The 16,638-nt window shown below is 42.1% G+C and overlaps 1 protein-coding gene across 1 annotated transcript in view; it reads left to right on the plus strand.

The window, feature by feature from the left end:
• The window catches only part of ndufs4 (NADH:ubiquinone oxidoreductase subunit S4), a 96,522-nt gene that overhangs the window by 19,220 nt on the left and 60,664 nt on the right, over nt 1-16,638 (plus strand). Inside the window, exon 2 of the mRNA XM_078410078.1 lies at nt 8,019-8,097. Within this exon, the coding sequence (XP_078266204.1) occupies nt 8,019-8,097 (79 nt within the window). The remainder of the gene's footprint in view (nt 1-8,018; nt 8,098-16,638) is intronic.

Consider the following 16,638-nt stretch of genomic DNA (forward strand, 5'->3'; position numbering starts at 1 on the left):
TGCATTCAATGTGAGTATTGATGATCTTGCACAACTCCAGATCTTCACATTTGCCAAAATTTCCCAAATTACTCTAGCATTTGAGAATCAAAGAATTTCAGTCTTGAATATATAAAATAATTGAACATAATTCCAAAATTCAGAACTTATTGAATGAAGAAATTCCTCTTCAACTTTAGAACATAGTACAGTACAGCACAGGAACGGGCCTAGTTAAACTGATCTCATTTGCTTGTACATGATCCACATCCCACTATTCCTTGCACTTTCATGTGCTGATCTAAAAGCCACTTAAATGTCCCCCTCCACCACTACCCTTGGCAAAGTATTCTCGGTCCCTAGCAATTAAGGCCAGCATACCATACGCCTTTACTACCCTATCTACCTGTGCTGCCCGCTTCAGTGAGCTCTGAACTTGTACTCCAAGATCCCTCAGCCCATTTATGCTGTTATGGGTCTTGCTGCTAAATGTATACTGTCCCCTTACATTAAACTGCCCAAAGTGCAAGATCTCAAGTTTACTCGGATTAAATTCCATCTGCTATTTCTCCACCCATTTCTGCAGCTGATCTAAATCCTGCTGCATCTTTTCACAGCTTCCTCACAGTCTGCAACTCCTCCAATTTTAGTGTTGTCAGCAAACTTGCTCACCAACCATCTACATTAATGTCCAAGTCATTTACATAAATCACAAATAGTAGAGATCTGTGCAGAACTCCATTGGTGACTGACCTCCAGCCAGAACATCATAATTCCACCACATCCTTCTGTCTTCTATGAATATGCCAAACTACCAAGTCACTGTGAATACTGTGCATTTTAATCTTCTCGATACCAACTTTGTTCCAATTATGCCCACCATTTATTCTGAGACTATGATCTCTAATTCTACTCTTATCTTGGGCAAAATATTTTACCTTGTCAAATCTCTGATTTAATTTAATGAGATTCTCCCTCATTGTTGCCTGGGGAATGAAGACACTGTCTAGTTAATTGTTCTTATAGAACATTAGCATTTCCCGCACTCCTACTGGCAGAAATTGATCAAGTGATCCTCTTGGAGTGGTCCCTCTGAAGAAAGTGTGTCTTTCCTTGGACATAGAATCAAAGATTGTACACAACAATCCAGTGTGCTCTGAATAAAGCTCAATTATTGCAATAAACACTTTTTTACTGGTATTGGCATATAAAGGCTGACACTTTGTTTTTTAGTCTAGTTTATTTACTGTCACGTGTACCGAGGTACAGTGAAAACGTTTTGCTGCGTGCTAACCAGTCAGCAGAAAGACGATACATGATTACAATCAAGCCATTTACAGTGTACAGATACATGATAAGGGAATCACGTTTAGTAATCATAGTTAAAGTAAGAAATGTTGCTGTCGGAGTAGAGATTTAAAAGTGTGGAGCGATTGTAATATGTGATTGTAGATCTGCTTCTGTGGCGAGCATGCAAATAGTCGCCTGGGTTGGGCGCCATCTTGGCAGCAGGCCCTCATTGCTGCTGGACCTGCATATGAACAGTTTTTGTTCTATGAGAGAATATCACAGAATATAAATATCTCACATTTCCAATTTTTAAATTATTTGTCTATTGCTCTTAAAGTTGCTATTAACACTCCACCTCACAATTTTTCCACCTTTTTTCATATACCAGCATGCTAGAATTCATTACATTTGATCCTCTTGCTTAAATCGCTGGTACAAATTCTAACTTAATTAAGACATAGATGTTCTTCTCTGTACCCCACAAGTTAAAATAAGCCATATCAAACATGATTTAAGCACATATACACTCAGATAAGGGTTTTAAAGCAAAATCAATACTGTAGTTTGTTTACAGTTAGGGCAGATGTTGTAAAAGGGTTACACGAAGTAATCACTAATTGCAAATAAACCTGAGGTTCATGAATACAAAATATTCTTCAGTGTAAATTCAGACTGAGGTTATCCTGAAATTACAACTTCAACACTGGTGAAATGTCATTGTAAAGTGAATTGTGGAATCTCGGCAACATGATAGGTTTAATTTTCAAAGTCCTTTGGTCAAATGAAAGGGAAAAAAATGTCATACTTTCTCACACATACTACAATGATATAAATGTAGGCGGGGATATAGCTTATAAACACCCATAGGAGCCTTGATAAACTCGACTAAACATGTCTAGCAACTGCACAGTATTGGCAATTCCAGTGGAATGTTTAGTTGATCAAACATGTTTAGTTGTATGTTGCTGTGCAATTGCTAGACATGCAGCAATTGCTAGATATGTAGAGAATTGCTAGATATGTAGAGAATTGCTCGAGTTGTACTGTGCAATTCCTAGACATGTTTAGTTGTATGTTGATCAAACCTTTGTGGCTCTCTATCAGACCTTCATACTACATCCTTCATACTACAGCCAGTGGAATGTTGGCCTTTATAACAAGAGGAGTAGAGTATAGGAGCAAAGAGGTGCTTCTGCAGTTGTACAGGGCCCTAGTGAGACCGCACCTGGACTACTGTGTGCAGTTTTGGTCTCCAAATTTGAGGAAGGATATTCTTGCTATTGAGGGCGTGCAGCGTAGGTTTACTAAGTTAACTCCCGGAATGGCGGGACTGTCATATGTTGAAAGACTGGAGCGACTAGGCTTGTATACACTGGAATTTAGAAGGATGAGAGGGGATCTTATCGAAACGTATAAGATTATTAAGGGGTTGGACACGTTAGAGGCAGGAAACATGTTTCCAATGTTGGGGGAGTCCAGTACCAGGGGCCACAGTTTAAGAATAAGGGGTAGGCCATTTAGAAAGGAGATGAGGAAAAACTTTTTCAGTCAGAGAGTTGTGAATCTGTGGAATTCTCTGCCTCAGAAGGTAGTGGAGACCAATTCTCTGAATGCATTCAAGAGAGAGCTAGATGGAGCTCTTAAGGATAGCGGGGTATGGGGAGAAGGCAGGAACGGGGTACTGATTGAGAATGATCAGCCATGATCACATTGAATGGTGGTGCTGGCTCGAAGGGCCGAATGGCCTACTCCTGTACCTATTGTCTATCCGTTTCTCACTGCCACAAAGCAGAATGATATTCAAGGCAGCAGAGAATGCATTAGTTTTAATATAGAATGTAATGTTAATCACAAATATACAGAAAAGTGAACATGCCTGGATAGGTTTATCAAATACCATTTGGACAAATGATACTGGATTCATTTATAAATGTTTGACTGTTATGTGCACAATGTCCCTATTCCTTGCTGTTTATTACACCATCAGTATAATAAGTGACAATGTATACCCTTTCTGTAGGCAACTTACTGACTTTGCTTAGATTATTGGTTATGAAACAGTGGGCACCTCTGGTAAGAGTTGGCACCTGGTAGACATACAAGTTTCATCAAATAATGTGAAACTCTGAAATGTCATTAACTGAGGAGGATGATTGCAAACTTCAAAAAGGCATAAACATTCTGCAAAAATGGGGTAAGGTCATAAGTAATAGGAGCAGAGTTCGGCCATTCAAGTCTACTCCGCCATTTAATCATGGCTGATCTATCTCAACCTTCCTAACCCCATTCTCCTGCCTCCTCCCCATATCCCCTGACACCCATACTAATCAAGAAATTATTCTACAATGTGGTTAGCCACATGGTAGGTAAAATCCAAGCAGAGAGGTGCGTGCACAATGTATTTTGATGGAAGGAATTAAATAAATGATATGAAATTTATAAAAGGGTGGGGTTGCAGAACAGAGATGGGATGCATGTACTCAACCCTTCAATTGTGTTGATAAAGGCTAAGAAGGATGTTTAGGTTTGGAGATACAGTGTGGAAACGGCCCTTCGGCCCACTGTTCGCGCTGACCAGCAATCCCCATACACTAGCACCATTCTTACACTCTAGGGACAATTTACAATTTTTACCTTTGGAGTGTGCGTCTTTGGAGTGTGGGAGGAAACCAGAGCACCCGGGAAAAATCCGTACACAAAGCATCCATTGTTAGGATCGAACCTGGGTCTCTGGCGATGTAAGGCAGCAACATTACCGCTGCACCTCCGTACTGTCCCTTAAAACCTAGGATGTTCTTAAAACCTAGGATACTTAAAGAGGTATTATGCACAAAAGGAAGATTAAGGTACTCAAAATCTAACCAGTGTTCAGTAAATGTGCCAGCTGGAGAATTCTACGTATCATACTTTGGGAAGAATGTTGTGGGCATTGGAAAATAATATTTCTGGAAACCATAGTCTTTGGTAATTAATGAAAAAAATGCTGTTATCAGTTACCTGAAGTAGCCTCTATGTGCATTCTGAACTTTGGGGGCTTTCATGCCATCTCAAATGCAAAGTTGAGGGATGCACATTCACCAACTGAAACATCCAACAATATTTATTTCTCCATCAATACTGTCTGACATACTGACTATTTCTAGCAATTCCCTTTTGCCACCATTGCACCAAGGTAGCTCATCAATTGATTCCAATTAGCCCAAAAATATAAGCAGAAATTCATGTTATCTGAAAGTAAGAATTGTGCTACAGGTTGCCAATTTTGATGCAGATATGTATTTGTCATTTATTTTATAGCTGTTTGATTCTTCCTGCAATAAAATCTCTGGCAAATAATTTTATCCTTGTACTTTTGATGTTTTCCCAAGAAAGGGCGAGGCTGAGGGACGATCTTATCAAGGTGTACGAATGTTTGCAGTCTTTTTCCCAGGGTAGGGGAATAGAGAACTAGAGGGCATAGGTTTAAGATGAAAGGGGATAGATTAAATTTAACCTGAGGGGCATGGAGGGGCATCAGCTGCAGAGCAAATAATTAAGGCAGGTACAATAACATTTTAAAGTACATTTGGACAGGTGCATGGGTAGGAAGGGTTTCGAGGGATAAGGGTCAAACATGGGTCAATGAGACTAGCTTAGATGGGGCATTTTGGTCAGCATGGATAAGTTATGCCGAAGAGCCTGTTTCTGTGTTTTATCACTCTAAAAATAGGGTTTTGATAGATGCAATTATAACACAAGAGAATTTTAATTCTGCTTTTTCATTGCAGAATATCTACCTTGCTTTAGATTCTAGAATTCATTTTAAGCTGAGTTAATCTTTATTTAAGGTATTGATCAGAGAGGTAAGAATCTGGAGTGGGCCACAAGGCCTCACAAACCTTCCCTGCCAGTCAATATGATTATGGATGATCTATGCTGGCCTCAGCTCCTCCTAGTGGTTTAAAAGTAGACTACTACTACTACTACTACTACGACTACTACTACGAATAATAAATGTAGAATGCTCTGATCCATTATTTATTAATGATGTACTACAAATCAACCATAGATTTTAGTGCCGTGCAATAAGGCCAACAGTTAATGGGCCTGAAGAAAATTTGCGATTGAGATCACTTTTTAAAATTAAATAAACATTCTTTTTTGGCCATGTTCGACCTTATATTCAAGGAATGGGGTGAATTTTTACCTTTTTTCAAAAACCATAGCATTCTTAAACTGTTTCAGAAGCCAGTAAGGCACCACGAAGGGGTCAAAGTGATGCCATGCTCTTGTCAATAATCATAGTCTTTAATATTCTTTGGCTTAATATCGAAGCACTGATATGTGCTGTTTTATGGGTTTTTTAAAAAAACTATGGCTTGTGAATCAAAACCACCATAACTTTTGGGTGTTCCTTTAATAGTCTTTAATAGCCTTCTGATAGTGTCGCAAGATTAGGACACATTTAAGAACTAGAAAATGCCTGGAATGTTCTTTTCAGAAATTTACAAATTAGCCCTTTTAAAACCGTGAAAATATATTTTTTCTCACATAATTTATATCTCATAAGCTCGATATGGCAAGCTAAGGTGTTGCCTAGCTGTTTTATAATGACTAAACTGCTTTGCTCTTCCGATTTGAAATCTATCAAGTAAAATAGTTGTACCTATCTGGTATTAGGCAGAATGAACTCCAGTTCACAGTTGTGGACCAACCACATCTTGCCTGATGTGAAAACAGAACTATTCTAAAGCTTAGTACTAGGTTCCTCTGCAAGGTTGTCTGATACTTTGCAAAAAAAAATTGCAGTTTCTTTGTTCACCTCTTCATATGTCACAGATTGAATGGCGCTTTCAGTATATGGGTGCTAAATGCATTCTTTGTTGCACTGCAGACAGAACAAAGCATTTTCGCAAGTCTAGACAGCTGTTTGTCTCATCCTTGAACTTTGGTAAACCTATTTCAAACAGTGAATTGCAGACTGGTTAGTAGAGTGCATTTTGCATTGTTTTATTAATTTGGCATGGAGACAACATTCAGGGAATATCAGAGGTCATTCTGTTAGAGCAGTGACTGCATCTTTAGCGAATATCAAGGGTGTAACATTAGATGACATCTACAAAGCTGCTGTTTGTTGTAACCTCATACTTTTACAAAATTAGTGTTTGGACTTGTCTGCAAAACAGGAATTTTAAAATTCTGAGAACAATGTTAGATTCTTTCGAAGCCCTGTATCCTTTTCGTCTTAAGAGTACTACAGAGTTATAATCCATGTGGGAAAGAGAGTATTTCATATAATCTTCCTTCGTCTTTTTTTCCTGAAGAAAATCTTCATCTCCAAATCCAGCCATAAAAAAAAGCTTTCTAATTTAAACAATTTGAACAGCTAAATAGAACGTGCAGGGTTCTTTTGAAGTCATGCGCTACTCTGATCAAAAACTGAATGGAAACCATACAAAAGGAACTAGTTTGTTTCAGTGAGACAGAGGAAATTAATTTGAATTTGCTGCATAACGAATAGAAGGAGGCCATTCAGCCTCTCAAGTCTGTTCTGCAATTCAATGGGGGTCAAGGTCGTGCCAATTAAATGTCAGTGTTCTGCCGAAACCAATTTTAAGTTTATGCTTTTCTTTCTTAATTTTCTGTACATCCCCATCCCAAATGACCCAATCAACTTTTTTAATTACCATCCACATTTTAATTAAATCACCTTCCTTTTCAAACATGGGACCTGGTATTGTTCTGATCAAACTGCACTGCCCATACACTGAAGCCACAATATTATTTCAGAAGTACAGATATCTGGAATAAAAGGCATTTTATCCAGAAGCCTAAGCGACTTTTGCCCTTGTTCCTGCACCCTGAGGTGAAGGCTGACATTTCATCAGCTATTTAATTATATTTTTGTAGCTGTCCATGACATCAGATTTGATACTATGAATAACATTTCACATGTCTAATAAATCTGCACTGGTTGCACCTTGCAGTATCTGCCTTCTCATCTGTTGTCCCTTTCCAGAAAGTTATCTACTGCTTGAATTAATTGTAAGATTATCCAGGTTATTGAAATTAAAAGTAAATACTCCTTCCTCTTGATTGCTTAAATTTTAATTGGCTTTATATGACATTTGACCTATTTTCTAGGCTCAACCAGTCTGTACTTGCTTAATCTTAACATTTCCAATAAACAATGTCAAATGCCGTTCAAAAGAAAACAATTTTCTGGAAGGAAACAATCCACTTTGTTTTATATATGATAGCTTGTACTTATTGAACCTAGTGTAAATTTTTTAAGTGAGGGCTTTGGAAGAATGTCGATAGTAAGATGCAGCTTTTTTCCCCTCGAATATTGGGTGTTGGAGGAGTTGCAAATATATATTGATATTAAATTCCTTCAAACTTGTACAATGATTGAATTATGCTGAAAGCTTGCTGTAAGAAATTTTAGTTGCTGCCTCCTTGCAGGGTTTGTTCGTGACAAGCCAGCTGCATTCACACACTACAGTGAAGTTGTGGCCATTGGCAATCTCTGCGACCAAAAGCCTGCAGGATGATGTAAAGTGCAGCCTGTTGTGAGCTGCTGAATGAGACTGACATGAACACAACAATCAGAACTAACTGGGAGAAATAAGATTTCAGTATTTCTATATATCCTTTCGGTCTGCTTTTTAAGACAAATATTAATAATCAATTTGTTTTTGTAGCTACTTCTGTCTATATCATATTGTAAGAAATGCTTTCTACTGACCTTGTTTTGTCTTGGACCGCAGGTCATTGAGCACTTCCACTTGGCGGCTGGCACAGACTCAAACGCAGGACACGCAACTCATAACAGTTGATGAAAAATTGGTAAGGATTTTAAATTGTCACCACATCAGTGGCTAGAGGCTGTGTCTGTTCAATAGCAGACATTGCACTATGTTATGTACTTCTAGGAAAAGCACACAAAAGGATTACCATCAAACATCAAAGGTCAATTAGCAGAACAGCTGAGATTCCAATGTTATAGATTGCAGCAAAACTGTACTTTTAAAATCCTACTAAAAGCAGTCAGCAAACAGTATATGACCATCTACAAAGTAAATGGCATTTCTACGCAGATTATTGAATAAATTTAATGAAACCCATTCATGATTCTTTTTGCATGTCTGGAAAGTTCAGTGTATATAGTTTTTTAAAATCTCATAATGTTATTGTTGTAGATAGTAATTACAATATAATATACAGCTATCTATCGGCACGGTAGCGCAGCGGTAGAGTTGCTGCTTTACAGTGAATGCAGCGCCGGAGACTCAGGTTCGATCCTGACTACGGGTGCTGCACTGTAAGGAGTTTGTACGTTCTCCCCGTGACCTGCGTGGGTTTTCTCCGAGATCTTCGGTTTCCTCCCACACTCCAAAGACGTACAGGTATGTAGGTTAATTGGCTGGGTAAATGTAAAAATTGTCCCTAGTGGGTGTAGGATAGTGTTAATGTACGGGGATCGCTGGGCGGCACGGACTTGGTGGGCCGAAAAGGCCTGTTTCCGGCTGTATATATATGATATGATAACACCTTCATTTTTGAAACCACTCTCATTCATGCAGGTAGATTACTTTATGATAAAGCTGTTAGCCTTTAATTACAGTATTCCCTTAAGAATGTTATTTAACTAGTTCTAATTAGTTTTCTCATTCTTCATAGTGTTTTATTCTTTGATTTGTTGGCATTATCCATTTTGGAGCACTATTCAAAGTGTGATTTCCATTGACTGGCTGCTTCAGAATGGTGTCCAATGAGACCTCATGCAGATTGGCAACCAAAAATATGAAAAGTTGATATTTGGTTTAAATTTTATTTCAAGCTAAAAGATTGCACATTCAGCGAATGATGCTAAATATGTTTTCTGGAATCTCTTCATGCATTATTTCAGATTTTTAGTTTTTTATGATTGTACAAGCAAAGATAACATGAAATTGGTAGTTACCTAATGTCTGTAGACACAATGCTGGAGTAACTCAGCAGGACAGGCAGCATTTCTGGAGAGAAGGAATGGGTGTCAGTCTGAAGAAGGATCTTGATTTGAAACATCGCCCATTCCTTCTCTCCAGAGATGCTGCCTGTCCCACTGAGTAACTCCAGCATTTTGTGTCTATCTTCGATTTAAACCAGCATCTGCAGTTCTTTCTTACATACCTAATGTCTGTGTCGCTTTGATATTTATATAAGGGAGGCACAGTGACGTAGCTGGTAGAGCTGCTGCCTCAGTGTCAGATCCTAGGTTTGATCCTGACCTCGGGTGCTGTTTGTGTGGGTTTGCACTTTCTCTCTGTGACCATGTAGGTTTTGTCCGGGTGCTCCGATTTCCTCCCACATGTAAATTTCCCCTCGTGCATAGGGAGTGGATGAGAAAGTGGGATAACATAGAACTAGTTTGAACGGGTGATTGATCTTGTATCTTTCTTGTTGCATCTTTTATTCAACCAATCACAGTAGATGGCTTTGTAAATTCTTACTGCTTTTTGAAGGTTATTGGATTGAAATTAGTCTGCACTAATAAGTGCACGTTAAAATTCAGTTTGAGTGGACTGGTGAATGACCTGCAACTAGGAAATTACATTGTGCACATGACCTGAGGCAAGAGAGACTGCATGTGCTGGAGTCTGGACCAAAAGACATCACTGGAAAAACTGAAGATGGACACGAAATGCTGGAGTAACTCAGCGGGACAGGCAGTATTTCTGGAGAGAAGGAATGGGGGATGTTTCGGGTCATGAGTGTGGGTGACCCTTCTTCAGACCAGAGTCAGGGGAAAGGGAAACAAGAGATTTTGACGGTGAAGTAGAGAGATATAGAACAAATGATATATAAAAAAGGAATGGTGATAAAGAAAACAGGCCATTGTTAGCTGTTTACTAGGTGAGAACGAAAAAGCCAGTGCGACTTAGGTGGGGGAGGGATGGAGAGAGAGGGAATGCATAGGTTATTTGAAGTTGGATAACTCGTAAATTGGATAACTCAATATTCATACCCCTGGGTTGTAAGCTGCCCAAGCAAAATATGAGATGCTGTTCCTCCAATTTGCATTTAGCTTCACTCTGACAATGGAGGAGGCCTAGGACGGAAAGGTCAGTGTGGGAATGGGAAGGGGAATTCAAGTGTTTGGCAACCGGGAGATCAGGTAGGTACAGGCGGACCGTGCAAAGGTGTTCAGCGAAATGATCGCCCAATCTACGTTTGGTCTCGTCAATATATAATAATCCACACCTTCAACAACAGATACATTAGATGAGGTTGGAGGAGATGCAAGTGAACCTCTGCCTGACCTGAAAGGACTATCAGGGTCCCTAGACAGTCGAGGGAGGAGGAAAAACTGAGCAGGTCAAGCACAATCTGGCGGCAAAAGGTGTAGGTCAACATTTTGGATCGAGACCCTGCATCAGGACTGAGCAAAGAAGAAAAAATGTTAGTATGTTACAATACAGGGGGTGAGAGACGGAGACTATCGGGTGATGAGTGGAACCAATTGGTGATGAATGATTTAGGAAAAAAATGCAGATGCTGGTTTAACTCAAAGGTAGACCCAATGCTGGAGTAATTCAGCAGGTCAGGCAGCATCTCGGGAGAGAAGGAACGGGCGACGTTTTGGGTTGAGACCCTTCTTCAGACCCTTCTTCAGGTGATGAATGATGCGCAGATGGAACCATGTACGATGGGAGAGGTGAACAAAGGGAGAAGCAAGCAATGTGTGTGGAGGAAGAATACGGGGTGTAAGGTTACCTGAAATCGTAAAATTCTACACTCATACCTTTGGGTTGTAACTTACTTAAGTGGAATATGAGATGTTGTCCTTCCAATTTGCATTTGTCTCTTCCAAAGCAATGGAGAAGCCCATAGGTCAGATAGGTCTTTAATTTCCACCAGTTCCAATGCAATTCCACCAGTGGTTGTTGCATCTTCTCCATCCCCCACCCCCTCCGCCATCCTGAGGGACCACTCTCCGGTCCTTTCATCCCTCACCAACCCCAGGCAATTTTCCCAGCAACTTTAGGAATGGGTGACGTTTCGGGTCGAGACCCTTCTTCAGACTGATGTCAGGGGGGCGGGACAAAGGAAGGATAAGGGTGGAGACAGGAAGATAGAGGGAGATCTGGGAAGGAGGAGGGGAAGGGAGGGACAGAGGAGCTATCTGAAGTTGGAGAAGTCGACATTCATACCAACGGGCTGCAAACTGCCCAGGCGAAATATGAGGTGCTGCTCCTCCAATTTCCGGCGGGCCTCATTATGGCACTGGAGGAGGCCCATGACAGAGGTGTCAGACTGGGAATGGGAGGGGGAGTTAAAGTGCTGGGCCACCGGGAGATCAGTTTTGTTAATGCGGACCGAGCGCAGGTGTTCAGCGAAGCGATCGCCGAGCCTGCGCTTGGTTTCGCCGATATAAATAAGTTGACATCTAGAGCAGTGGATGCAATAGATGAGGTTGGAGGAGGTGCAGGTGAACCTCTGTCTCACCTGGAAAGACTGTTTGGGTCCTTTGATGAAGTTGAGGGGGGAGGTAAAGGGACAGGTGTTGCATCTCGTGCGGTTGCAGGGGAAAGTGCCCGGGGTTGGGGTGGTTTGGGTAGGAAGGGACGAGTGGACCAGGGAGTTACGGTGGGAACGGTCTCTGCGGAACGCAGAGAGGGGAGGGGATAGGAAGATATGGCCAGTGGTGGGGTCCCGTTGTAGGTGACGGAAATGTTGGTGGATGATATGTTGGATCCGCTGGCTGGTGGGGTGGAAGGTGAGAACGAGGGGGATCCTGTCCTTGTTGCGAGTGGGGGGAGGGGGAGCAAGAGCGGAGCTGCGGGATGTAGAAGAGACCCTAGTGAGAGCCTAATCTATAATGGTGGAGGGGAAGCCCCGTTTTCTGAAGAACGAGGACATCTCGGAAGCCCTAGTGTGAAACACCTCATCCCGGGCGCAGATGCGGCGTAGACGGAGGAATTGGGAGTAGGGGATAGACTTTTTGCAGGGGACCAGGTGGGAAGAAGTGTAGTCCAGATAGCTGTGCGAGTCGGTGGGTTTGTAGTAAATGTCCGTCACTAGTCTGTCTCCTGTGATGGAGATGGTGAGGTCCAGAAACGGGAGGGAGATGTCAAAGATAGTCCAGGTATATTTAAGGGCAGGATGGAAATTGGAGGTGAAGTGTATGAAGTGTATGAAGTGTATGTTTAACTGAACCTTTTATAGTTTGAATATAAATTATATCCGTTTTGTATTCCAAAGCTTAGGCATCTTGCAGCCCAATGGTATGAACGTCGATTTGTCTAATTTCAAGTAACGCCTGCATTCCTTCCTCCGCCCCCCCCCCCCCTGCCCCTCCCCATCCTGTACTTCTAGATCCATTGTTCGCATCCTTGTCTTCCAAACAACATCTCCCCCAGCCAACAATGGGCTATTATGGACCCCGCGTTTCCTGAGGTAATCTGTTGCCAGCCCTGTTTGTTTTGGCCTTTTCTCACTCCAGTTTTACCCCAAGAGCCTCCATCTTTCAGTCTGAAGATGAGGTCCGACCCAAAACATCACCTATTCCTTCTCTCTGGAGATGCTGCCTGATCTGCTGAGTTACTCCAGCTTTTTGTGTCTATGTATTGTATTCCAAACCCTTAAATGGAATGTTGAACCTTCTCTCAATCAAAGATTTATTTTCTGTATGTCCACTATTGTAAATCGTGAAGTCGTCCATCGATAGGATCATACCCTACTCCACAGGCCTGAACAGAACATAATTTGTAGTGATTAAGCTATACTGTACTGCTGAAGGTGCTGTGATCCCCATGAGACATTAAACCAAGGCACCATTTGCACTTCCGGGTGGATTTAAAAAGTCCTGTGGCTCGATTAGAAATAGGTGTTCATCTGGTGCTGTTGTCACAGTTTTATTTTTTCAACCACCTTCCCTAATAGCTTGTTATTTATCCTTTTGTTTGTGGAACTTTGAGTTAAAGCTTGCTATTATTCCTGCATTATAAAAGTGACTTCACATCAAAGAAATGTTTGGGTACGAAGTGCTGTATGACATACCATTTATAGAGTAATAAACTTTACACAAATACAAGTTCTTTCTCTCTATTAGTTGCACATCATTGAGAATATTGACTAGTATTGATGGACTAGTAATGCAAATACATAAATTGAAGCTTTATGTTCAACTTTGACAACTCAGTTAGAGAACTTAAATTTGATCAATGAAGCAGTCCATAATAAAAATATAATATCTTGAAATTAATAGATTGTTGCAAGAAACCTATCCTGTTTACTGTTGTAGTTTACAGAAGAAAATTTGTAATCTTCTCCCAGCCTGCCCTAAATCTGATTCCAGAGCTGCTGCAATACATCTCTCTCTTACTGCAAGGCACTTGTGTTCTCAGTCCAAAGGGGTGACACTCAGTTTTCAATTGCCTGCCATATTCACCATCCCATTCTCTCCCTGACATATTTGTCTGTCCTCCTGGACAAGATAAACAGATAAACACTCGCGTGAGTTGCAGCTTGTCTTCCTTCTGGGCACATTGCAACCTTCAGGACTCTGTATTGAATTTTCAAACTGTAAGTAACTTTCTCATTCTTCTGCCTCCATCAAAACGGGCCATTTCTGCCTTTCATCCATTTGGCTCTGTTTAAACTCTATCAAAATGCGCTATTCTGCCTGTTATCCTTTTGGCTTAATTTAAACTTAGTTTTTGTATTGTCTTGTCTCCAGGGCATGTCTCACAGCCTTGTCATTAGCAACACATTCCACAGTCAAAGAAGTCTAATGTGATCTTTACTGACACTTTTAAATCATGTGGTTTCACCCAAGTAGAGGTCTTACTTTATTTCAACTCATTCGTCCATGACCTACTTTTCTACTAAAAAAAAACTTTTTTTTTTCCTGCTTTGCCAGTTTTGATGCAAGTTTGCAGTGAGCTGTTTTTAAAAAAAAATTCAGTTGTGACTCTTAACTGCCCTGTAAAATGACCAAGCAAGCCACTCACGTATTAACAGGCTGATAATCTGGAATTAAAGATAGACACGAAATGCTAGGCGGCACGGTGGGGCAGTGATAGAGTTGCTACCTTACAGCGCCGGAGACCCGGGTTCAATTTTCATTACGGGTGCTGTCTGTACGGAGTTTGTACCTTCTCCCCGTGACCGATTGGGTTTTCTCCCACGCTCCAAAGATGTACAGGTTTGTAGGTTAATTGGCTTGGTATAAATGTAAAAAATTGTTCCTAGTGTTTGTAGGATAGTGTTAATGTGCGGGGATCGCTGGTCGGTGTGGACTCAGTGGGCCAAAGGGCCTGTTTCCACACTGCATCACTAAACTAAACTAAACTTGGCAGGTCAGGCAGCATCCCTGGAGAAAAGGAATAGGTAAAGTCTTGGATTGAGATCCTTCTTCAGACTGAGAGTCAGAGGGAAGGGAAACTAGAGGTATGAAAAGGTTCTGAACAAATTACAGCTGGCACGGATGGAACTAAGTTAGTCATGAAATTTGTACATGCCAAAAGATGCATGCAGCCAACACTGTAAATCTTCTTTGATATCTGGGGCGATGTGCTATACTTTTTTTTCATTTTTTTTTTTCATTTTATTTTATTTCGAACATGTTAAAAGACATCAATTAAAAAACAAAATAAACAAAAAAACAGAAGAAATACAAAGAATTTCATCCATTACTTAACATGTGCGAAAAGGAGTAGGAAGAAGTGTGAACTTACTGAAGGAGCTTTAGGAGCACATAGACCTGTGGAGCACTAGTCTGATATATTAGTAGGAAAAAAAACTACAGATGCCGGTTTAAATCGAAGGTTATAGATTAATAACGTTTAGGGTTGAGACCCTTCTTCAGACGGATGTCATGGGAGGGGGCGCGACAAAGATAGGATGTAGTCGGAGACAGGAAGACTAGTGGGAGAACTGGGAAGGGAGAGGGGATAGAGAGGAGAATCAGGGACTACCTGGTTAGAGAATTCAATGTTCATACCGCTGGGGTTCTTCTTGCGTTTGAGGTAGCAGAAATTATGTAACGCCCTCCAGGCGTTGTAGCCAGTGCAATGTGCTGTTGTCAAGGGCCTGTCTACCTCTCCACCAGGGGGACGGAGGACAGTGCAGTCGAAAATGACGTGCTGCGCTGTTTGCTGGTCTGCTCCACACACGCAGGCTGCTGATGAGCGCAACCCCAACGATGCATGAACCTGGCTTGAACCGGCCGACCCCTGTGCGGAGCCGGTTCAGGACGACCCACTCTATGCGGGGCATGTCCGAGCCGGGTGGGGCTGTGGTGTTCGATGCGACAGTGAATTGAGGAGGTCGCAATGACTGTTCCCAGCTGGTTCTCCATGCTCCTGGTATGTTTAAACCGGAGCCACAGAGGGTCGCTGCATGACGGGAGAAGGGGTGACGAGATGACAGGTGTTGAGGTCCCAGTTGCTGTGAATCCTGGGCGAGGTGGTGCAAAGGATGTTTGGCGTCCAATGGGGCCTTGCACACCAGCCTATGAGTGAAGTCTCTCTGCGAAGCTTGGCGGGTGCGATACCTGCGAGCACCGGCAGGAGATCCGTTGGAGTAGGGCGTAAGCAGCCCGTGATGATCCGCATGGTGTCGTTGAGGATGGCATCTAGCTTGCTGGTATGAGCGCTGCGGCACCATGCTGGGGCGGCGTTCTCAGTGGCGCTGTACACGAGTGCAAGAGCACTGGTTCGAAGAATAGATGTCCTGGTGCCCCATGACGATCCGGCCAAAGCAACGCAGGAGGTTGTTCCGTGCCAAGACTTTAGCACGGAGGGCTTCAAGGTGTTGCTTGTAGGTCAGCTGCCAATCTAGTTTCACCCCGAGATATGTAGGGAATGGGTTGTAGGGTAGGGGTGACCCATTGAGGTTGATGGTTAGCTGGCATTGAGCTTCCTTATTGTTCAGGTGAAAGGCCGTTGTGGTGGTTTTTGCCACACAGTTTTAGTCTCCAGGTTTTAAGGTAGCCTGCGACAAGTTCCATATCCACCGAGAGCACATCCTCAACATTTGACCAACTCTTGTCCGAGTGCAGTAGGGCCAAGTCATCTGCGTATCCATACTGGCGCGAGGTCGTGCGTGGCAGATTGCTGATATAGAGGTTGAAGAGCAAGGGGGCCAGTACTGGGCCTTGGGGGACTCCGTTTCTTAGGCGTCGCAGTCGGCTGGATTGTCCATCGCTGGTTTTGAGTACAAAACTGCGGTTGGCAAGGATGTTGGCAAGGAACCGCACTAAATGACGGTCAGGGATGGTTCGGAGGAGCTTCAAGATCAAGCCACACAGTATCATAGGCGGCGGTGAGGTCCACCAGTGTGATGCCCGTCTTGTGACCCTTTTCGAAACTGTCTTCGATGTCATTGGTGTAAACTGCCCAA

Source organism: Rhinoraja longicauda, chromosome 1, assembly GCF_053455715.1.
Source record: "Rhinoraja longicauda isolate Sanriku21f chromosome 1, sRhiLon1.1, whole genome shotgun sequence".
In the NCBI taxonomy this organism is placed as follows: Eukaryota; Metazoa; Chordata; class Chondrichthyes; order Rajiformes; family Arhynchobatidae; genus Rhinoraja; species Rhinoraja longicauda.